Source organism: Drosophila takahashii, chromosome 2L (genome assembly GCF_030179915.1).
Source record: "Drosophila takahashii strain IR98-3 E-12201 chromosome 2L, DtakHiC1v2, whole genome shotgun sequence".
Lineage (NCBI taxonomy): Eukaryota > Metazoa > Arthropoda > Insecta > Diptera > Drosophilidae > Drosophila > Drosophila takahashii.
In genome coordinates, this window is record NC_091678.1 from 16,457,212 (window position 1) to 16,482,270 (window position 25,059).

General features: G+C 37.8%; 1 protein-coding gene across 10 annotated transcripts in view; it reads left to right on the forward strand.

Moving 5' to 3' along the window:
- Positions 1-4,384: 4,384 nt before the first annotated feature.
- Positions 4,385-25,059, forward strand: part of LOC108068309 (serine-rich adhesin for platelets) — a 38,410-nt gene continuing 17,735 nt past the window's right edge. For 7 of the 10 annotated variants that reach the window (XR_011418976.1, XR_011418981.1, XR_011418980.1 and 4 more), the window contains exons 1-2: positions 4,386-4,530; positions 22,988-23,456. Coding sequence is in view for 4 of the 10 variants with exons in the window: in XM_070216576.1 (XP_070072677.1) it covers positions 23,244-23,456 (213 nt within the window). In the remaining 6 variants the exon portion in view is untranslated. Of the gene's footprint in view, positions 4,531-22,987; positions 23,457-25,059 lie in introns of all 10 variants that reach the window. The other 3 variants (XR_011418978.1, XR_011418977.1, XR_011418979.1) reach the window with 3 other exon arrangements.

The window sequence follows — 25,059 nt, forward strand, 5'->3', positions numbered from 1 at the left end:
TAAAAATATAAATAATAATAATGAATTAATTCTTTTTTATTATTTGCTCTCATAAGGTCAAACAGTGTACAGTTTTATACCAATGGAACGTACTGTATAAATGCCTTATACATTTGCGCTTCTCCGTAAAAACTTGAACTTGTCCAAAATCGTTTGACTGACTGATTTATATGAATTTTATTTATAGAATTTGGCCAGAATTGAGCAGAAAAAAAACATTTACATGCCATGTAAATTGGCTGTCCGTGTCGGGCATTTATTTAATTATTTATTTATAATTAAATTGTTTATTTAGCCGCAGATGTGGTCTTTGCCATTTTCGTTGTCCAGGAAGCCAATTAGTTTAGCTGTATTTGGCCTAAACTATTTGACGTTTCTTGTTGGCAGCATCTCTTGAGCCGTTTCCCTTATAGCTCCAAGATTTTTATCGCTTGATCTTCGGCTGTGGCAGTAGGAAATATCAAATATCCACAATTTAAGTTAATTAAGCGATTATGAAAAAAAGCTTAATCCAATGAGAAGATTAAAATGATCTTGAAATGTATAAAAAGGACAGGAAGGAAGCTCTTGGAATGTTGATAATAGCTTTCAGTCAAACATATGTTTAAATATTAGATTTACTTCGTGCAGAGATCAGACATAAACATTTTAAATTAAACAACAAATTGTGTAAGTACTCTTTAGTTTGTTATATTTACTGTGCCTCTTTTACAGCACATTTTAAATTAGTTTACCCTTTCCATTCGTCTTGAATTCATATAATCTTTGCGCTGGCTCTTTTCAATTTCCAAAGAGTTTTTTGTGTCGACTTCTGTCTTGTCAGTCGGCCCAAGACAACGCAATATTTTTTAGCTCGGCTTAACTGTGGCATTCGCTGTTGTTTCTGATGTCAGCCCATTTAATCTTTTGGCTGCAACATGTAATAGCTCTTTAAAAGGTTCAGAGCCCAAGCACACTCTCGGCTCTTGAATTGGGTCAGCAAAGTGTTATGTATGCGACTATGTATTTACTTATAGAGCATGTGAGCTGCAAGAGTCTGGCGAACCTCTTTGGTTGGCAGCCAACTTGTCTGAAGGCTTTTGGGGCATGCCACACCGCACACATGAGGTCCCGAGATGAACAGTGATTAGACGGGGTCAAAGTTTACGGGGGCTAATCGTGAGTCGAACCAAGTGAACTAACCAAAAGCGAAACTTTTGGCAAATAGGCTCTGGCAGAAACATCGCACAATATGACTCAATTTGTGGTTTTACAAAAGCGTTTTATGTTATAAGTTTTGTTATGGATTATTTAAAGCTTAGTTTTTAATTCCGAGGCTTAATAATGATTTTTAAAACAATAATAGTTCTTTGTTTTTGATCAACATATATTTTGAAATGGCGGGCAAGTCTAGCGCGTGGCAATGCCGATCTCTAATAAAATATTCAAAACATATTCCCACCATAAATGTCTCATAAATACACAATTCCTTTTTTTATGATTTGGTTTTTTGACAAAAAGGGCACGTAGCTTCGCAAATGCAAATGAGACGTAAATCAAACAAAAAATGCGAACCAGACAAGAAACACTTGTGAGACGAAGGTATTCTAAATGTTGAACATGTTAATTAAATGTTTGGTTAGGTTCATCAATAGAGAGCAAAGTTATATGTTGTTTTTTCTTTGTTTTGTTATTTATCCTTTTATTTATTAATTTACTAATGAAGTGTCTAAAAACTAAGTGGCTCTTTCGAAGCCTAAATATTTTAAATTCTCAAAAAAATATTTCCAATTCCAAAAATTAGAAAAAATTGCAATTAACTTTTTGCCATGCGCTTCCTAAAATTTTATGCTTCCACATCAGCTGTCTCACCTGTTTGAGTGGCGGCGCCGGAAGCCGCAGGCAAACGTCAACAGTTGAACCTTTGCCCATTACCAAGGCGTGTCTCCAAATCCAACATACAAAAAAAAAACAAACAAAAACCTCTTCTTCATGCTTTGCGGCTAATTAAACATTTTCTGTGTTTTTATACCCTTTTTTAGGGTAGTGTGATTTCGAACTGAAGTCTTGAGAAATCATATGTATATTAATTAAGGTTTTTGTTGAATGAAATATAATTTTTTCTATGATACCCTTTGCAAACTAATTGTGTGAATTTCAAACGTATTATTTTTTTAATCCAAAAATTTAAAACTATAACCGAATACTTTGATAAGCCACACTTTAGCCATTCCATTCAAAATATTTCTAAAATGCACAATGGAATTTCACAGCCAAGCGAATAATCTCTTCTAACATCTTTGTCACACGGTGTAATTATCGAATTAAATAGAATTACTAATCAAAATTTAGTGAGAATTGAACACCAAAATATTCTCTTATAAACCAAGTGTATTTAAACATTTAATTCTGCAAAAGTTTGGCTTCTTGTTTTGGTTTTTTTTTCTCGGTTTGTATTTAGCAATTAGTCAGGCATGCACCGTCTAGTCAAATTCAGGAAGATTGTCAAAACACGTACAACAATTTGTTTGAGGAAGCACCCAGGTGAACACACAAAAATATGAGCTTACCTTTTTTTGTGGGTTTTTTTTGTGTTATGTATATTTTTTAATGATTTTTTGTATATTATGTCTGCGTGTGGCACGTGGTGGACCCAATGATGGAGTGATATTATCGGTTACGCCCATTTTCTGCCCATTAGTTGAAGCATTAATGTGTGAAGCTTGGACTTTTTTGTCGTTTGCTCTTCGACAAGTCATTGGCATTTAAACTTGTATTTAAATTTTTATGATATTTTTTTTTAAATCTTTAATTTTTTCCTTTCCAATTAGTACATCATATTATTTTAATCCACAAACAAAGAAAATGGAGCACTAAAACTGTTACAAGAAACCACCAAATACAGGGAACAAATAACACTTTGAAATGCAATTTGTAGGCCCAGCGACGACAGCCCACAACTCGTGCCATAACTTTCAAATGCGATTTGTTCAAAAATTTGTTCCAGAAAGAGTTGAGGGCAGGGAACGGCATGACAACAGCTCGCCATGCTACCAACCGACCGACCAACGAATGCAACTAATTCGCGGATCCGAATAAGTCCAAATCCAATTTCAATTGCATTGCGAATGCGGCAGCCAGAGCCACGTTTTTGAACTGTGCAACCCCGAAAGGGTCAAGTGGCGCGTGTAGCGAAAGCCATGGCTAAAAACCTTAAACCCCTGCCAGCAGCAGTAGCCGATGCAAAGGCCTTTACAGAGTTTTATGCCTCACTTATATGGCCACCCACTGAAGGGTTTTACTCATAAACACTGAGGAGAACTGATCTGCCAGCCGAGAGCATTCGATCTTCATGCCCCAGTGCGTGGCGAGACCTTACTTGCGGCGTCTGAACTTGACATGCATATATAGACTCGTGGATATATCGTCTCAGATCCCCCATTCCCCTTTTGATCATGATTAACCGGCTGGTGCGTGTTGCATGAGTGCTGTAGGTAGGGTAGTAATCATTCTAGACTGCATTGGGCTCGTCCCACGTTCAGCATTGAGATACTCGCACTCGCATATCGAAAGTGTGCTGTTCTAATTAATGGCTTAATTCGCTCGCCCAGCGTGGCCCAATGACACCTTAAGGCTAAAAACAATAAATGTTTAATTAGCCAGAGCCACAAGCGTCGTAAAAGTATTACAATAAAACCCAATTTCGATGCAAGACCCATAAAGTCTGGTTCAATGGCACGTAAAGCTTCGACAGGCCTTACGTTACGTTAAAAATGCCGGTTGGATGTCAGACAAAAGCCGGTTGAAAAAGAGCAAATTGGTAAGAGAGCTTCGAGCAGGGTTGTCGAGCTGGCCAAAGATTCATGGAAACTTTAATGGTAGGAGGGAAAAATTAAAAAATAACTGGAAATCATTTTTTTTAATATTTAATATATTACTTGACTCTACCAAGATTATATTTTCTTTAAGTAATATAGGTGCAGTTGAGGATAAGACATGATATCATTTGTTAGCGTTTAACCTATAGATATATTTCAATTGTTATGAATTTTTATTGTGCAGCTCCTTTTTGAGAAAGACACAATAAATCAACGTTTTCCACAATGAGTTAAGCACAGTGTGTAGGAATGGTTATTGTAAGCCATAATAAACACACTTATCCCCCTGCGAAAAAGTGGAACTAAGCCAAAGAGCGGCTTCAACTAGGCTCTCTTTGTGACTTTGTATCTTTGTATCTCAGGTATATACAAGCTCTTTCTGCCGGAGAGCCGCTCCCAAACTGGGCTGACATCATCGAGAGACCCCGTCTACGAACCTGGCCAAGTTGAAAAACTATAGCCAGATTGTCGGAGGCATTTGTATTTAATGCGAGGTGCGAGCGCGAAACTCTTTTAGTACAGCGTTGGCGTGCGAGACAGACGGTTGTTCGGTTTTCTGGGCAGCTCTAAAACTTGAAAACGAGTTCGTTATAAAGCAAATATTAATGTGTATATAGCTGTGTGCGCGAGCAGACACCGTATGAACACACACTTTTCGGTGCCGAAAATAAAAGTATACAAATAATAATCTAGAAACAAAAACACGAGTAAACATTAAACAGTGGTTGGCTGGGATGTTGTGACTTCGAGTGAAGCCAGGCGTAGAGTGTGAAATGCAAAATTGGCGAATTCAAGACCCCGAGATTACTGAATCCGTCTCGAAGACTGAGCGGCCTCGAGTCCCCAAAAAACAATTGCAAAGAAAGTGAAAGATCAGAGACAAAAAAGGAAAAGTCCGAGAAAGGGAAAGGTTGTGGCTACTCGGGTTTGTCTTTAGATGCTCCGTCAGGTGCAACGATTAGAAGCCCCCACTTCCAGCCCCCGAAAAACAGCTGTTACACTCAGACAATCGCCCACTGATCATTGAAACTTTTGCCAAAAAAAATACTGAAAACATTTTCAATAATTTTTGTCCAATGCCTAGCTGACTACGCGTTTTTCGTATTCATCGAGAGCAGACAAAAAATATTAAAAATTAAAAAAAAAATTCCCCTATACCACGCGTTTTTTTATTAAGTCGAATTGTCATTGATTCATTGAGCCCCTTGTCTGTGTGCCTTTGTGTGTGTGTGCCTGTGCGTGTGTGTGTGTTGGTGAATACAATCAACGGAGCACGGCGAAAAAAAGGAGAAAAAAGCGGCCAAGCGACATTGATGCCAATCGCCAGTGCATTTGTTGTTGCTTTTTGCATCGGACCAGAATATAATGAAATAAAGCCAAATAAAATATAAGCTAAAACGCCTTCAGTGGACTTCGGGCTGGAAAGAGATATCAAACGGACAGGTACGTGCAATTCGTCTCATTTTGATTTATTTGAACTAAACCCAGGGCAATAAATTGTTATGTATATTTTGCTAGACTTTATAGACATTGAAACTCGCATGCATATTATCAGAAACTCGGTGAGAGGATTTAGTACCCAAGACAAATTGCTATCCAAAAATCAAGCAACTAATGAGTAAATCTCTATGGTTGATGATGCAATAAATCAGTAAGAAAATTGTCCAGAACTCGATATTGAGTACTAACATGACCTATCAAAAAATAATAATTAATTATAATGTTTGTTTTTTAAGTTCTTTAAAAACATTAAACATATCCAGGAAAAGTACAAGTTCTATTCCTCAAAATCTTCCATGTTGAGGTCATTGACTATAACATTTTATTTTGACTCGCTGTTAAATTATTTCTTATTCAAAACTAAAAAACATTGCAAATGAAAGAAATACATTCTCTTTTGTGCCAAGAAACCATTCCCATAATTATAATTATGATTTCCGAACCCATTTCGCCCTGCTCCATTTTAAAGGCAGCCAACAATGGAAGAGAACATTCTTATGCTTTCCTTTGTCTGATTTATAAAGTTATTTTTCTCAGTTAATTATTTGGTCTGCACATTATTTTCGCCTGCCATGATATTTTGTTTACCTCAAATTTGGCCAATTTATTATCTTACCACCTCCACCCAACTCATCAGGGTTCATTAGGAAAAAAAATCACCCCGTGCATATAGCGTGATTCATTAATATATTTTTGAACAATTGAGGGTCAATGATTCTAAAGCTGGGCATGAGTTCACAGATTGCCCATTAGTCATCGAAGTTTCTCTCACTCAAGCCTTATGGGGATAGTTGTCTGGATTTTTTTTCTTTGTCTCAACTTTACATATTTATTTATATAAGAAACCCAATCCTAACGGACTCTTTTTATCTAGACCGAACCTTATTTTATATTTATATCAATATCCAGCGATTTCGCGGACGACAAATGTCGCATTAGGAACTTATGGCATGCATTAGTGCAAATTACCATTTGGGCTCAAAAGGTGTTGGCCCCAATTGTCACCTCCGAAAGATATTGAAACGGAAAACTGGGTGCGGAACTGCGGGCTTATGGCATATTGCATTACCTCGTCAAAAAACCGCGATAATAGTTGATTTCTTTGCCTCCACGCCGTCTTCTATATGTATTTTTATGGGCACGCGCCTTTTGGTCGTTTTATCGGTCGTGCTGAATGTCAGAGTTAGAACTTGAGTTGCCCGTGGCAGCCGAGGTTGACATTAAGACCATTTCAACACCGCAGCGAGAGACTTTTTAATTAAGCTGAAGTTACCAATGGGTTATGACAAAAATTAAAAGTGGGAAGGCAAAATCCTTATTGAATGGATTCCGAATTTGTCGAGCTTCTCACGTTTATTGTCTCATTTTGTATGCAAAAATTGCAAGTGACACTTTACTTTACACACCCTTTTCGACCAGAAAAGGTTTAATGGTTGATGCTGCCCAAAATTCATATTATGTGGAATTTTGTTTTGCATTCTGAATAAGTTTTAATGATATTTTTGACATTATTGAGTGAGGATAAAAATGTATTCCCATTGTGATATTTTTTCAAACGAAATACAAATAAATCATACAAAAAGTATAAACAAAGCTTTTCAAATTCATAATTATTAGCTTTGCCTTTTATGGCTGAGGCATAAATAAAATTCTTTATAAATCATTTTCTAGCAAATGCTTCCAATGAACTTTGCCAGGTCGTTTGCAATTCGTTTGCATTTCGCAACCAAATATTTATCTTTTGGCATTAAATGTTGGGGCTAGAACAGGATGTTCATAGACGTGATTCATAGTAAATTTGGAATTAAAGCCGGGTTCAAGGTCTTTTGCTGGCTATGATGATATCGAAAGGCTTAAAATTAAGGTAAAAGACTGCTGCTTTGCAGTCCTTTCATTTTTCATCATCGCCAGCCGTAATTAAACCATAAACACCTCAAAACATGCTACCATATTTAACACACTGCAGAACCCCACACATCGTGGCGGTGACCCACCCATCACAACTGCCAAACGACCCACACGACACACGATTTCTTGTTTAATTTTTCATTTTTTCCAAGACAATGCCAAATCATTGAGCAGCCAAAAAACTGCAGCAAACAAACACCTCCGCAAAACAGACAGCGACCACGATCCGCTGAGCAGTGAATAGTGAACAGTGGTGGAGGCCCAGCCTATAGACATGTTTAATCAATTTAAATTACCTTCAATTAGGCTCTTTGTTCGCGGTCCCGTGGACATTGCGAAAAGTCTTCGGCTCGGCATCTGCATAAATGAAATGCAAATGAGGAAAATGCCACTAATTTGTTTAGATTCCCGAAGTCTGAAATGGATGCATGCCTATCTCAACTCCGGAGTTGGCCAATGCTGGCAATTAAACATTTAATAGCTTCATTCGATATGCATAATGGCCAGAGTCTTTCGGTCTCTCAAAAGGGGACTGTGGTGGTGGGTGTCGGCTCTGTTTGGGGTTTATAAAAATGCAAATGTTCCCTTGAGTCATAAAGTGTTTTGATGGAGAATCGAGTGCCGACAGATTGGTGAGGGGCTGAGGAAGTTGTGATTAGAATTTATTGTTTGCTCTGAGTGATTTTTTGATGTCTTTTTAAGCTGATCATAAAGGCGATTAATAGTATTTCTTATTCGATTTCTTTTAATCAGGGCTAATAAAAGTGTCATGAAATGTATGAGCTCAGAATTTAGTTTACTTATACATTGTAATTTATTTACATATATTTGGTAATGTTTAAATTTTTAAAATTAAAATAATACGGAATTTTCTTGTACCTATTCATTACATTTTTCATTTTGATAACAATATTTTTTGAATGCATAAATGCACTTTCTTATTTTGGGACTTACATTTTGTTTGCATATAAACCAAGTTTACTTAAGCTTTACTAATCTTTAGCAGATTTAAAGATGTCAATAACCCAAAAGCTGCAAATCCTCTGAAAAACATCTTAGCTTAGACAAAGCCAATAACAAACGGCTTTGCCAGCCAGTCCAAAACGAACGACTTAGGACACAAACTTGAAAAAAAATTGCCTTGCCGCAAATGCATATAATTAATCTCTTTATCCAAACTCAGCGACTCAGTGCTCTAAGTGAAAGTTTTCCATGGCCAATCGTCTAAATATCAAAGTGTCTGCGATCGTCAACTGTCACTTGAATCCAGCTCCCATCCTGCTGGTACCATTTAAATGAGCCATCAAATCGGCACCCCAACCGAGACGCGTCTCCTGAGCCGTGTCATTGAACCAACAAATCAAAGCCGCTTACCAAAAGTCGCAGAAAAACTCTTAGTTTACAGTCGTCAACGCGCAGGATTGATGACAAGCCAAGCAATGCCAAATGACAATTATTTACGCGGCAAAGTGTCATAAAATAGAGGAATGAAAAGGCTAAAAAAAATAAATTCAACTAAAACCAGAAACCAGAGCCAAATGACAGCGAACAAAAAGCCGAAATGTGTTTATTGACGTCATTCCATGGAACCAACAGGCCGACAGGCAAAAAACTTTTGATGTGGAGAAAATCCAGGCTCCGTCCGGGTTTTTGGCGGGAGGATCCGAGGGAGCGGACTGGCCAACCAACGCCACCCGCTGAGCCGTGGCCAAAGCCAACGCCAAAAACTGCTTGCGAATTGTAATAATTGCAAACAATTACAGAGACACTAAGGCGAGATGGAAAAAATGGGAGCCATGGAGAAGTGGTAGCTGTTATAACAACGACTTTTGGATACCCCTTAAAAAATAAGTTTGAGTAATTCAAAAATTAAAAATTGAATTTTTCTAAAAATTGTATAAGTTGTTCAACTCCAACCTTTGATCACAAGCGTTAACTGTTTGAAATAAATTCGTTAACATTTTAAAGGTAAATTAATTAAATATGCTGTTGAAATATAAATAGGGAAAACTTGTAATCGACAAACTTTTTTCTTACACTTTATAATTTGAACTCCATTCCACCTAATAATGCCTAATAAAATCAAATACCCATTGTTAAAAACACTCATTGGATACCATTTCGGGGACATCAAACTCTTGGTATTGTCTTGCCTGAGATTTGGCCAGAGTTTGCGGAGCATATTAGCTCTGATCTGGGGTTAGCTTCTTGTAGCCATCATATGGGTGCAGGGAAGCCATATTAAATCCCATTAGTTGAGGGTTCAGTTCGGTTCAGTCCTGACGTGGCTCCTGTCTCATTCTTAGCTTTTTGTTTATTCATTTTTACTCGCCTGCATAAATTATGTTCACGATAGTCTCTTGTTCGGGGGGACGTCACCTTTGGGCTCTTGTCTTTTAGCTCTTTTTATTTCCTTCAGCTTTCGGGGGATTTTTTCGGGTATGGGCTTAATGTGGGGCTGCCAATTACGAGCATGAAGGTCTTTGACTGCGCAATCTTAGCAGCACCAACAACTACTACAATAGCAACTAGAAAATTTGTAACATTTTTTGCTGTCTTAGTTTAAGTTGATGTTGTTATTTCATTTCGGGTTTGTTGTTTCTTTTATGACTTGTTTTCATGGTTTTAATTTGTTCGTCGTTGCTTATCCCATGAAGTCAAGCAATTATATTATTTATTATTGCCTTTTTTCTTCTCGAACGTTTTTTCCTAATATTTTGTGAATGTTTTTCACGCTCTTGAGTTGATTGGCTTGCAAAACGCTCAAGATATGGCAATGAAAATGGTTGTACAATGTCTAAGAGATAATCGAAATTTTACATGCTGGTTTATAGCATCGAGATATATTTGTTTTCCAACCATTTTCATCAATTTGTTAAAGCATTTCCCACTTGCACTTTCTGTCATCGATGCAAGAAAACTGACGGCCGACAGAAACAATTTTTTTCAATTAACTCCGATCGCCAATCGCAATTAACTTTTACACGATTTCTAAATGGAAAACTTTGACAGTCGATCGGAGTTTTTCCGTTAACCCACATACCTTGGTTCAGCAATTGTTTGTACAGTTAATTTGTTTTACCATTTATAATTTAATGTTTTAATTAGCTTTAAGCACTATCCATTAATCAGTTAGAATAATTTCAACGCTCTTTGCATTCGTATATTATTCCCATCCGTTAGCTGGAAGGCAGCGCAGGTAAATAATTGCCAAACTTCTAGCCGTAATTGCCAGCCAGCAAACTAAAAGCCAACTGACAAATTGCATGCAGCACGCGTGGCATAAAATATATATAAAATAAATTATTTTTAGTCTGCATTCTGTGATGTAAATTTTAATTAATATTATGTGGGAATCCTTATCTGAGCTAGTCTTATTATGCCATATTTAAATGAAAAAGTCAACATGTCTCAAAATGTAATACGAAATGTAATGTAATCAATGATTAAAAATCAGCAACAGTTATCTTCATGAAATATTTATAAAGTATAAATATTTATTTAGTGAAATATTTTGTTATTACTAATTTATTTTATAAATTAAATATACATGATATTAACTAAAAACGTGTTTGTAAGATATATTTACTTTTAATTTACTAAACAAAATAGTTAAATATATCTGAACCTTGAAATAAAATCTTTACTAAATTTCTTTGTTTCCAAAAATACTGTAAAGGTCTAAGCGTCTCTAGTTAATTTTCGTGGCGCCGTTTTGAGCGTTTTTTGATAGCTCAATTTCCTCTGTTTACATTTCGGTCGTTAGAAAAGTTCAAGTTGAAATTTAATAATGCGGGCTAATTGGATGGAATTATATAACAGTGTTTATATGGGGCGATATGCAAATTTTTTGTCGGCGCACACGTGAAGGTCGTCGCTGACCTAGAATTAAAGACAGAAATGGCTGTTGTGCGACTATTGAGGTGCGATAACTGGGCGAGGAAATAAGCAATTTCAGTTTATTTTTTGGGGCTGCTTTCTGGGCCCTGACCCTGAAAATTAATTGACTTCGTACAGCGGGGGAATACTCAATAATACTCTCTATCTTTATACATTATTGACGGCTTGTTTAGTCGGGTTTTAACGAGTCCATTGGCCCAGCAGGTTCAGTTATCTGTCAGGGTGCAGTGCTTTCGGTTACTCAATAGCAAATGCGGAACCAAGATATAATTTTCCTATTTCTTGCGGTTGTGCCCGACACTCACAGACAGTCGAACATAATTTCCTTAAACTTTTTCAACTTCATTCTGCGTTTTGGCGGCTTTCACTTTTCCATTTCGCTGTTCACTTTTCCTTAACAACTTACTTTTGTATCGATTATTGATTATTGCTCTCATTTTGGTCCATTTGTTTTTTATTTTCTTCGCCTTTTGAAATGAAAAGTTTTCGTTTCGCCATTTGTCATAATTAATTTTTGCGCTTTATGATTTAATTGTTGAAAGAAATGGCAACAACTGAAAATAACCGACTGCACAAAGTGAACATTTTGAAAGTCATTAGGTCTGCGGATGGATTGAAGTCTTTTATGCTAGCGCTCTACTTTGGCTATAGACGTGATGCGGTGTGAATGAGTGTCGTCGTAGGTGATAAATCGACCAAAGCGAAAGTTTCAATAAAATACTAGGTATTTGCGATGGGAAAAATACATCAATTTGAATTATGGTGTGCAGATTTTGTAAATATATATTTAAGAACTTATTATTGAGCGGTAGGAGTTTAATTCTTGTATTATTATAATTATTAGTATTTAGTTGTTTTTTCTGCAATATTAAATTTAAAGACCATAATTTTTTTAAAAATAATTTTCCAATAATGGTTTTGCCCACTCAACACAGATTTGTTAGTCGAATGCTAAGGAAATCTTCCCCAATTTTGCAATTTCCCCCACTGATTGCTGGCCAACAATATTTAGCAAAAGTCCAAGTCATCCTCTTGCCAGATTTGCATTTGGGCTTATGGCCATTGCACAAACCACCTCATTATGTTCAGTTCGAAAGCTATATTTTGCCTTCGATCGAGCCAGCAGATGGCGGCGTGTTAATCAGCAATTTAGAATATTTTTCTGCTTGCTGTTTGTTTTCCCCTTTTGGATCCCCAAAGACCAGCACAAAAGATCTCGAGTTGCGGAGGGCCCAGATTTCATTTCCTGTTTCTTGGACACTTTGTAGCTGTTGTTGGTGGCACAGCTGTTGCATTTATCATGTAACTCACACAAAAACGGACATCTGGGGGGAAAACGACTGTAAGAGGTAGTAAGAGCCCTTAGAGCCCCGGCCAAACAAGCTGCTGCATTGATTTCCTTTTTGCTATCTTGACAGCATTAACTTTGGGGCCTACAGGGGGCCCAGAGGGGTGGTGGATAGGGGGCAACACTTCGACAGAGACAAACGAAATAAATGCGCGATCGGGCGATAAACTATTTTTAAAGACAGCCACAAAAGGAACTAACAACGCAGCAGCCGCCAAGGCAATAACAACAGGAAAGAAATAAGCCTCGGAATGATTCAGATGGGGGTTAGGGTAAATTGATGCCCTAGCAATATTTATCAAGGGGGTATATTGGAAACTAAAAAAGTGGCTTAAAAATAAATAAGTGAAAAAAGTTCAAAGTTAGGCTTGACCATAATTATATACATATTACTAAATAGTAGTTGATGATTAAAATAAACAAATTAAAAATATTAAAAAAAAAATATTTTATGTCAAATAAAAAAATATGTTAAATAAAATATAATACCAGATAGCTTAAATAGCCGGGTCACTAATCAATATACCCCTTCATTAACTGACTAAGCAGGGCAATCAAAAGACACCTTGAAATGATTTCTCACACAGCGAGACAGAGATGGCTAAAACCGGGGAGTTTGGGCCCTAACAAGCTGCAGCACTTAGGACGCTCTGGCCAAGACCTCTTCCTCGGGTTCTTCTGCGGATTCTGGTGGAGGTGGAGGAGGAGGGTCCAGTCCCAATGGCTGTTTGTTTAAGGCCTTGGTTAGCTTTAAAAGGAGCTGCAGCTTATTTCCTGCTGCTGCTGCCGCTGCTATTGCCATTCTGCACAGACAGTTCTAAGAGGCATCCTTTTGTCTTTTGGCCAAAAGGCATCAGAGCTTGTTAGCCAGCCAGTCCAGCTGCTGTCTGTTTTCTGCCATTTCAAGTTTGTCGCTTGTACGTACCACGTACTTGCAGTATTGACCATTTTTAGCCTTTTAAGTACACTTTGGTCATTGTTAAGTACTTTTGCGTGTCAGGGGCGCATTCGAGTCGACTGTTCTGTTCTTTGGCTGCCTTTGGGGGCACATGTTTTGCCTGGTTATTTATGGGAAAAGTGTCAGTGCTAATCAAACGGCTGAATCACAATCTATTTGGTATGTGCATTGCATTGTTGCGAGCTCGTATTGTAGTGGACCCAAAAGGTCGAAGAACTAGAATTTCTAAAAAAAAAAGAGATTTTACCATGCATTTTTTCGGTCCATCCGCACAAACGGCGATTCGGATCTTTAGAGCAAAGACGTGCAGTGTTAATGTCAGTCTAGTTTTTGGCCATTCTAACCACCAGTTCCTTGATATGGTTATTTCCTCCATCGCAACCACTGTGGACCCCCATTCACGAAGCCATAAACTGCAGTTTTATGGCCAGCGTGTGGCGACCCATGCGGAATAATCCAAATGACGCAATATGGCGACATATTCAACAGCAAACTTTTCGTTTGATCTTTGTGCAAAGGCACGTGTGCCCCGAAAAAATTTGTCATCGCCCACGCAACGGGATTACGATAGAACTCTCGGAAATCTGATCTTTAGCTCTCGTTCATTGACTGACATCCATCAGCGTCCCATTCGTGTCTCTCCGTTCAACCTAACCTTACTCAATTGGAGATCTAGCCAACTGATGGCAAAGCCTAAGCAAACAAGTTCGACGGGTCAACGTTTCATGACTTAACGGCAAATTCGTCAAAAAAAAGACGTAGAGAATATAAAGTCCCAAGCCGTGTGACGGACAATCGATATGGAAATTAGCCAAAAAGAAAGAAGAAATAACGTAATCGGAGCTAGAAATTACACCGTCTGATCTAATAAGATCCGCGATAAATTAACATGAAATTATTGCAAATTATTTAACATCCGAATTATAATTATCAAGACTTACTGCTTGTGACAATTCTAAAAATGCAATTACTGTCAACTTAAGAACGGTTTCTTTAAAGCTGTTTACCCTGTAAAATGAAAACCAGCAAAGTATTTCTTCAAAAAGCCCTCTTACTCGTCATTCAAGCAACGTAAAAATGAAGCTGTCATCGATTATCTGAATTATTTCCGCGTGCAACTGTGAAACAACGAAACCGAAAAGCAAAATAAATAAATAATGAAAATTGAAATTTTTTTCGGCCAAGACAAAGAATGAACAAAGAGCGAAGCGAAATTCCCTCAAAAGCATTTCAGCTGTCAAAAGCCTGTCAGTCTGACGGATTGCTCGACCGTTTTGTCTTTTATTTAGCCCCGTCTGTTTTCATTTCGGTTTTTCTCTTTCATTAAGTGCAACAAACGCCGCGAAGTTGCCCTTTGCGCTCGTTATTTCGTTTTGTCCAGACGAACAAACGCAAATTACGTAAAAAATACAACAAAAATTCGAAATTAACCGTTAAGTTGTGTAATTTCACCCAAAATGCTAACGGCAATTCATAATTTCTGTTTTTAACAAGTCATTGCGTTTTATTAGCAGGGATTTTTTCGTCCCAGTTCTGGAGTGAGTAAGTGAAAAAACAAAAGACTTAAGCGACGAACTTGTCGAAATGGGCGCAAGAAAGTTGTAAACCAAAAATAAAGAACGATATAACTGTGACTCAATGGGAACGATGCGACCAAAGGGGGAAATTTCATGACAAAACGAAAAGGCTAAACAAAAAATCACATTTTATTTGTCTCTGTCGGTGGATGATTTCCAGTTTCCAGTTTTAATTAGCATATTGATGCGAGCAACCATGAGACGGCAGCCAACTTTTGCCCCCAGTTCTTTCTGTCTGACGACGCCCCCACATTGCCCGGTGATCACTGATGATCAGCAAAGTAAAAAGGCAAAAAATTAACTTTAATTTTCAACCAAGCAACCAACCAAGTGAGTGACCATCGGGCCAGCAGCGGAGTATAGTAGACTCTTAGGAAACTGGTTTCCACGGGCCAACAGATGTGACTTCGAATGCGTTTCCAACTGACACCGAGTGGCAGAAGGAGGCGGGAATGCTGGCTATGGTGAAGATCTAAAGCTAAACATGGTATTATAAAGTGGAACGCCTTCAAAGTCAAGTTCAATGACGTACTCATGCCATCAAGTACTGAAAATACTCGGTAATACGCGGCAAGTATCAGGAAAGGTTCGGGCGATAAGATAGGTTATTGTACAAGCATATTCATCTGTATATGGCAATGACAAAGCAAACAAAACAAGCCGAAGCTAAGCTAAGCTTAGTTGGGCATGAGGAACAACAACAGCATCAGCCACAGCGACTTGTTAAATAATTTATGTGATAAGGCTGATTGCAAATCGTGTTCAATTTGCATATCTAATAGGCCATAAACTGCTTCTGTTGCATGAAATTAGTCAAACAAAAAGAGGAATACTCGCCGTAGAATCGAGGTACTGAGCACTTTCCCCTTCCATTGTGTAAAATAGGTCCAAAGAACCCTCGAATAATGCCAAGTTCGTTGGTATTATTAACTGCCTTTCTTGTACTTTTTCTGTCACGCCTGACAAATCATTTGACTTTCTTCTGGCTGTCTCAAATAGCTATCAAGTTGACTGGTGGGCCCCACTTTATTTTATTTTACTCTTTACCGTGCATATAATTACATTCACAAGACCGATGCCATTCTACGGCCAAAGTACTTTTCGCTTTTGCTTTCTGCTTAAGCCACGGCACCCATTGTGCTGGTTGTTTGTGAACCGCAATTGACAGAAAGGCAACGCGAAGAATGTGTCATAAAATGGTGCAAAATAAAGTGAACTGAAATCGGGAGAAATGTCAGAGATTTCTCACAGCAGCAGTAGCAATTGGTATCTGGTAGTAGCTGTCAGCTGTTGGGTGAAAGTCGTTTGCTTTTCGGTATTCCACTGTGTAGTACTGTAGTGGGTACTTTAGATATACTTGGGCGTATAATTTTCTGTAATGACATTGAAAGACACGATCGGTGTCGACAAATTGGAGGATGAAAGTTCTCGTTTTGTGAAAGAAAATTTTACAACTTTTATAAGTGGCGTAGTTTTGTAGTATTGACTGTGAATCAGGTATACATTATAAAGACAGAATGGGCTCATAATAAAAATATTATATTAATAGTGCACTTAAAAACAAAATTTAACATTTTTAGAACATATAACAAAATTCCAAAGAATGAAAGCATTAAAAATTTGTAAGAAAAACTTCCTAGCACATCTAATGCGTGTTTATAGATTTTTTTCAAAACCTAAACTAAAACTATTTTCATTAAAAGTTTAATGGCATTTAAATAGCACATTAAGAATATTTTAAATTATTTAGTTTAATTTTTTAGTTTAATTATACAACTTCCCATACTTACCAAAATTCATATTGATGAGCTAGTCCGAAACATAATTTCAAATCAATCTTAAAGGCATATCTCTGGCTGTCAATTAAGATTCTAATACCCGTGGGTGTTCGCCAGCAGGAGTCTTTCACCTTACTTAACTCCATTTATGTAAATGAAAGCCCGATCTATCTTAATCTGCGAACAAAATTCGCACACCACCCATGTTAATTTATCGTGCCCATCGCCAACTTCATATGCAAATTTGGCCACTCTTTCGTTGTTTTTTGTCTTTCTTTCGCTTATCTATGGCAAAATTTTGCATGTTTTTCTCTACCTTCTCTGGCCAAAATCGAAACCAATTAAATCCAAACAAAAGACTGGGGCGACAAATGCGCGCACACAGCTTGTTCGAGGTGTTCAAGGCTGGAGATTAGCCAGCGACAAGAAATGAGCGACAAGCAGCGCAAATCAATCAGCAAATAGCGCCAAATTATTATGTAAATTATAATTTCTTACTGCCCGGAGTTGCCTTGCCAAAAAGTAAAAGTGTTAAACAATGATGAAAATATGTTTCAGCGGCTGACAAAAAGGAAACCATGAAAAATCCACGAAACAAAATATGACTTTACGGCTCATATTTCACTTGAGCGAAAAAGGAAAAAAACTGAGCAGTTTGTGGGCCACCCAAATGGCTTTGGGCTCCCTTGTAGGCGTCACTTGTAATTAACTCAGGGCCCTCCAGCGAACCTTTTTTCACCGAAAACCCCATCCTTCTGTGCGGTAACCCCTTCCTGTTGTCGTTTTTCTTTCGTTACGCTTCATTTAATATGCAGTTCCTGATTTTGATTCGCCTTTTCTTTTCGGTCTGTCTGTTCGCATTGCCAAACGGCTCATTTATTTTGTCACATTGCGGACCGAAATGCATGTGGGAGCGAGAAAAAGAAGGGCGGCTGTGGGTTACATACATTTTGTAGCCTGATCTTTCGAGTCTGATAAACCCTGGATGTTGGCTTTATTTATTGGCTTGTTTCACTTTCGGGGCAAACCGCTTTGAGGGCGGCTAGTTGTAAATGTGGCCTGACAATTGCAGGCGCCGCGGCATGCAACTCAATTTGTTTGCCCCGCTGAATGGTATTTATGAGACGAACTATATTTTAGATCACCTAGACAGCTTGGTAATGTCATTGTTAAAATGCAGAGACTAATGTGTTTAGCAAGGCCTGTTTGATGACTCATCAACTATTTGAATGTGAGTCAAGAAATAATTATATTCGATATCATAAATGGCAATATTTAAGTATTTATTATTAATCCTTGAAATATATATTTTTAAAATTATTTAATTATTTAAAAAGTGTTTATAGGAATTTCAACACTTTCTTTTAAAATTTTCTATTTTTATGACGATAAAAAATTAAATTCCAGGCACTTAAAATATCTACATGACTCAATTGCTCAGCTTTAACAAACTTGATTGTTCGTGCAAACATTGCGTTTTGTTTATGTTTACTGTTGATGCTCAGTCTATGCTTGCTAATTAATAAATCAAATATTTTATTCCCAACCAAAGCCAAGTGCAAGTGTTAAAGCTAACGGTATCAGGATGATTAACAGCCAAAAAATGTATAATTTCCAAAATTTTTAGAGCGTCATAAATATTGGAGACGGCTGAAGACTTTCGCAAAATTAGCTTTCAACTTTTCCGTTGGCGATGAGACGTTACACAAGTGGGGATATAAAATTGCACATTACGCATACGCGTCGTATGCATATTACGCATACGCACTGACTTATGTGTGGTGCTTGGGGTGCAGGTAGCGGAAAATTGATCGCACGGGCCCCTTGTGGGCGTCAGCAGGAAATCATAAAATTACAATTTTCATTGGACGGAACAAGTAGATATATCATTATACTTATATCTATGATATGTCTGTACATTTGAGACACAGCAACAAAAACAACGACCACAATTACCTGTTTTGTAGGTAGAGTGCGAATGGCTTAGAGGCTGGAACCTGTCTCTGCTTTTGGCACTCTGGCGGGCCCAAGCTATAATTATGTAATTGTGTAATGCGAGTGAAATGCTCGAAGGAATCATTTGGTTGTACAATAAATTGCAAATCATAAATTTCTAGTCTTCGCAAATGTCAACTCGATTACAGTAGACTAGCTCATTTGCCTAATTAAATAACTAATACAAAAATCAAGTGCGGGTGCTGCTGATTGGCAAGCATCGTTACAATATTCCGCCGTCTATATAATTAACCGATTTGCGCATTTGACTAGAACACCGCTGGCCTCACACGGAAGTCAAACAAAGAGACAAAGATTTTTTTGCGTGTGACTAATAACGACTGCTAAACGCAAGCCTGCCCCTAGCCAAGTTCAGCTTCAAATTAGCAAATCTTGAAAAAAAAAATATATTAAATGTGAATTACTTTCCAGGCCGCACAGAAACCATTCGGTCATAAAAAATATAGTATTTAAAACCCAGCCCAGGTATTAAAAGACGGAAGCTGGCCTCAATTGTGGTTTCTTTCATATGTAGATAAATATATTTATGGTTAGATATATCAATAGACTCATAGAGGCGTTGCTGTTCAATTGTGGCGGCAATCAAAAGTTTTTTTATATTCTCATAATTGAATTGTAGCAACGCAAAAAAAAGATTGCTTTTGTTGAAAAAACGAATCCGAGCATCAAGAGTAGATTGAGACACACAAATCATGAGGTTATAGATCACTGTTGAAAGGCAAAGAGAGATAAGTAAGAAATAAATAATTATGAGAGGGTATGAATCGGAGATACTAATGTGCGGCAAAATCAGAACAAGGAAAACGTTTAATTGAATAAAGGCAAGGAAGAACTTGAAACGTTTGAATATCAAAATCAGATTAAGGAACGAACTTTAAAGTAATTTATTTTTCATAAAATTATTACTCAGTTAATGATAGACAACATTTTCTTGTATTAATTGGGTACTCTTTAAATTAAAAAAATATTTCCTTTATATAACTGCATTGGAAATTCACACTCTGCAGCTGTCTTAACGGTTTTGCTTTTCAGACCTTGTAAAAATAAAACTGACAATTTATTGTTGTGCCAACTTTTCTGTTCACACTTGCTGTCCAAGTCTTGTGGAGCGTGCTGCTTCTGTTTCGGTGTCGCACAAATCAAATTCAAATTAGAACACACGAAAAACACGCGAATGCGAGCCAATTATGCAAATTTCCAGCTGTCCGTCAGTCTGTCCGTTCGATATTCTGCCTCAGAAATAACAAGAACGATTTGCATATCGGTCAATTGTTGCACGAATTTCGTGGTCTGCGCACGCGTTGCAAATACATAAAAAAGTGTGAATTAAAATTCCCATATGTCGTTAAAATTATTTCGGTGAAAAATTTATACTCTAACGATCGTTCAATGCCAATTGAACACCCTCACATCTTTCCTGACACTTTTTAGGCTCGAATTTTTCGTGTTTATTAATAAACATGGACGTATTGTTTTTTTCAACAACCCACTCAATTTTAACTATTTTTAAATAAATTGCGAGTGGGTGAGTACAAAAATGTAATGCAAAACCAAAAATGAGGGATTAACCTACATAGGGACACTTTACTTTACGCAGTATAAAAAAGCAAATATTCAAACGATTTTCTGGCGAATTACGCATCAAATTGATATTGAAATAACTGGAACCCAATACAAAATCAACCGCAAAAACCTCAAGCAAAATGACTTTCGTTTTGGTCAAGTATTGTAACAAAAATAACCGTTGTGAGCGGCCACAGTTGTAGATATTTCCTTACTGCGGTTGGGTGACAGCCAAACTGTAAAAAATATAATAATAATAATTACACTGACCTTCATCGTCACTTCATTGTTGGTATTGTGCCTAAAGTCGCCAAGTGGACGTAAGCAACTCAAGTTGAAAATTGTATTTTTGTGGTTAATTTTCCATATGGCAAGAGCACGACTACTGGGTAACATAAAAATTTCCTAACAAGATTATTAAAAAAATCAATCTCCTAGTTGGCCTAAGCTGAGAAGTATAGATTTTCATACTTAATTTTACCATTAAATGGACTTTAAAAATATTTCCTATACAAAAGACTTAGGCAACGAACTTGGTCATATTATTACCTACACTCCCTGCTGCTTTACTGCAGCCAATTCGTTTTTTATGCCCAATCAGCGTAACCTTTTGGCCAGTCGCCAAAAAGTATAAATCAAGCGATAGGATAGCACATATAAATTGGCCATGCTTACGCCCCACTGCCCGCAGTGCCCTGTTCCATGTCATTAAATTTATGCCATCGCTTAATTACACTAAATTACGCCTAATTAAATTTTAATTAACACAATCAACTAGCTCGCGCACACGGGATGCATAAACACAAAGTCACCGAAGAAAAACCGGCAAAACGTGTCCGAAATACGAATCCAATTTGTGAATGTGGAGTATGTCTGCGAGCCGAAGAAATAAAAAATCGCAAAAAGAGTGCGCGGCCACCATTTCGAGCAACTTTTATTTCTAGCCAAAGTGCTAAAAGATTCAGCGACGCACTCGCCAAAACCGAAACCAAAACCAAAAACCAAAACGAGTGCAAGTTCAACGGGGAAAACGGGTTTCCACTGCCTGCTCTTTGGGCATATGAGGAAGTTAATGCCTGAGCAGCTCGGCCAAGCAAAAGGCGAAGCTGTGGAAAACTTAGTAACAGTTACTATTTAGCGGTCGGCCAAAGCCACATAAAATATTCAGAAAATTGCTTTTCTCTCTCCTTTGTGGGTGTTTTTGGCGGGGGAGGCGGTGGCGGAAGGGGGGTGTCCACCCAATTGCATCCGCTGGTCTGCTTTCGACGTGGGTCTTCGGGTCTTGAATTGTGCCAAATTTGGTTTCTTTCTTCGTTTCATTTTCGCTTCATTTTCCAGAGCTATAAGACACAAGTATTTCAGTGTTAATGCCGACCGGCACTTATTCGGACAGCTTTAATGGCGCAACAGTGGGGCGATATTGCATTTATTCTATAACATTCTACGAATTCTACGAAATTTGTTCCCAAATATGTTGTCAACAAACTTTTTTCAAAATATTTTTTAATATTTGTTGTAAAACTAATTTATAGTTATACAATTGTCTTAAATTAATGAAAGTTAGGAATTATATTTATTTTATTTATTAAAACTAGTAGTTTTCAAAAATATTTTAGTATGTCATAATCTTTTTCAATAGATTAAAAAATTAAAATCTGTCATAGCAAAAGATAATATTTAGAGAAGTACAATCATTAACATTACCATTTCATCATACAAACTCCATTAATTTTGGTAAATTCATGAATCTACCAAAACTTAAATCATTAATTTAGCCTAATAACTTTTCGGAACCTTAACCTTAAATCGGGGACCAACCACTGTGCCCAAAAACAAATGAAGTTCTTGCATAACTTTGACAATTACAAATGATGTGTCTGACATATGACGACAAGCACCGAAAACAAAAAAGATCCACGCATTGGAGATGCGGACTTTTCGCCCGACTACCTGAAATAATAACGAAACAGCAGATTAAATTAAATTAAATAGAGAAACAAGTGGACACACATGTCCGCCAACTGTCGAGGGGTCTGTGAGGCGGAAATAGACTGTGACATCCGCTGACAGCGAGAGAGAAGAATCAAAAGAATCCGTTCCTCTGCCGCTGGGGGCTATCGGTCTCTCCGGGTATTACTCTACCTATAGACCCGTCTCATATCCGCTGGACGTTCGCAAATTTAATTAGAAATCTGCACGACGGCAGTTCAAAGCACTTTTGCTTCCGCCATAAATCAGCAAAAAGACACTACACACCGTACACATGTTTATTCCCTATATCTCTTCACACTTTGCAACATAATTAACTAACGAAATTTCTATCCACTCTGATCTTGTCATTTCAGCCAGCCAGCGAGCACACAAAAAGGCACACAGAGAGCAGTCTCAAATTAGACCGTGAAAGCCGCAAAGCAAATAACCAGCAAAGCGTGCAAAAGGAAAAGCCAACGAAATTATATTTTTTTCTGATTTTCTCAGGGGCTCTAGGGGGGTAGAGGGCGAGCCACGTGCACACAGTAGCAGGCCTAGAATAGCTAGAAAATTATTATTATGATAATAAATTAAAGTTGCCATTAATTTAGCCAAAACGGAACGCGAACGAGGCCTGGGAAGCGGCCGCCACGTAGACGGTAGCATAATAACAATAAATAATAATTTGAAATAGGCGAGCACCAGAAAGCAGAAGACGACCACAAAGAAGTGGCCAAGTGCAGCCTCCCGTTTCTGAGATTTCTGAGGGGAGCGCGAAAAGCGAGAAAAAGCGGAAAAGACAGCTCGAGCGCATCGAGCGTGCAAATTAAAAGCGCACCACAGTAGCCCCGGCTCCAGCTTCTCGACATGGAAGTGGCCACAACAAACAATCACAGTCAGAGCCATCATCATCATCATAATCATCATCTGCAGGCAGCGGGCGGAGCGGGGGGCTCGCGGTCCCCCTTCCAGAGGGAGGTGCGTGAATGGCAACGCATCGATCCCAATACCGGAGCCCTCTTCAGCGGACGCTTGGAGGCAGACCGCTGGATAAATGGACCGCTGAACAGCTACGGCAAGGTGAGTGGCTATAGACTATAGACTAAAGGTGGTAGCGTGCTCGTAGGTTACCCATCACTGGGTGTGTTTCCGGAAATGGTAAATCTCTCAGATCGACCTAACTTGAGCCATGCGGAACATGAGAAACATGTCATCGGCTAAGCCAAATTTTAGTTTCCAGAGTTAAAAGCAAAGATACGAGTAATGAGAATAACTTTTATCAACAGAAAAATAATTAAAACATACAACGAAATATTAAGGGAACAATATACGAAATTTTAGTTCTTAATTTATTTAAATTTTCCGAAAAAATATTGATTTTTTGCAATTTTGTTTTCTTAAGTAAAGCCGTTAAAAAATATAGAATTCTTGCCTATCCTAAAATATAAAGAATACTCTTCAGAGTTTATTTGACATTTTAAAATATTATTTAATATTTAAAGTCATATTTACACTCCTTTAATATTTAATTAAAAATAAAACTTCGACTTTGTTCTATATTATTAACCTTTGAAGAACATATATGGTTCCGATCTCGGCTCAAAATCAATGGTTCTTTTTTCCTCATAAACACCAGTAGCAGTTCTTCCACTCACGAGTTCAGCACTCATCCCTGAAATTTAGCCCCCCGGACCACAATGCGATTACTTTTGGCTCTGATTGATGGAACCCGTGGCTCCGGTCCATGATGCTGGTCGCTGGTCTAGTCTGCTCGGCTCCCCTTGGGTCCAAACCTAATTGCTGGGCTCTCTGTTTGTCCATCGTATTTTAAATGAAATTGAAAGGTCCAGACTCTCTAAATGGGAAGGCGTTCACTAATTTAGTAGAGTCTGCGGCAATTGTGGCTTGATTGCTAGTTTTGGTTTCCTTGCTTTTCGATTTTAATCAGTTAATAGTTTATTTAGTTGGCTCTATGGGCTGAAATCAAGAAGCAGAAGTTAATCGATTAGGAATTTCAAGCGAAATGTAGTTATTTTTTAAAAAGTTAGAAACGCAATTAAATTCAACACAAATTCTCCAGATGAAAACTCAAACATCTGGCTTTTAATAATTCGGCAAGAACGAAATGCTAACTACGCATAGCTGGCTTAATCGCTTGAAAACCCGTCAGCTGGTCGATGGTGGTTACTGAATACCGCAAGTCCAATTGGCCAGTAGAGATCGTTTTGTGTGTCAGACGGCTTTTCCCCGAGTGCCTATCAAACCGCAGACATCGACAAAAACATGGACGTAGATTCGTTGACCGTTTTTACTCAACCATAATTAAGAGGTCACACGCACAGCTCTGATAACTTGGATGCAAGTCCCGATTGCTGCTAAAAAGTAAAGTTTAATAAAGCTACAAATAAAAAGAAAGGAAATTAAATTAAAGAGGTTTAACGCAGTTGCACACGCTGTGCCACTTTTGATTCGATTTCTCAGCGGAGAGATTTCAGCAATAGGCGAATCACTTCTGGCGTTTTCTAAACGGCCATACCTTAATTAATTCGTGCTATTCCTCTTCAGATTTCACTTGTCTTTGGGCTACGCTTGGGCATTGATTGCTCTAGAATTTGTCGGTTAATTATAAATGCCTTTTGGCTGGATGGCACAGCAGCACTTGGGGGCCTATCGTTAATTTTAT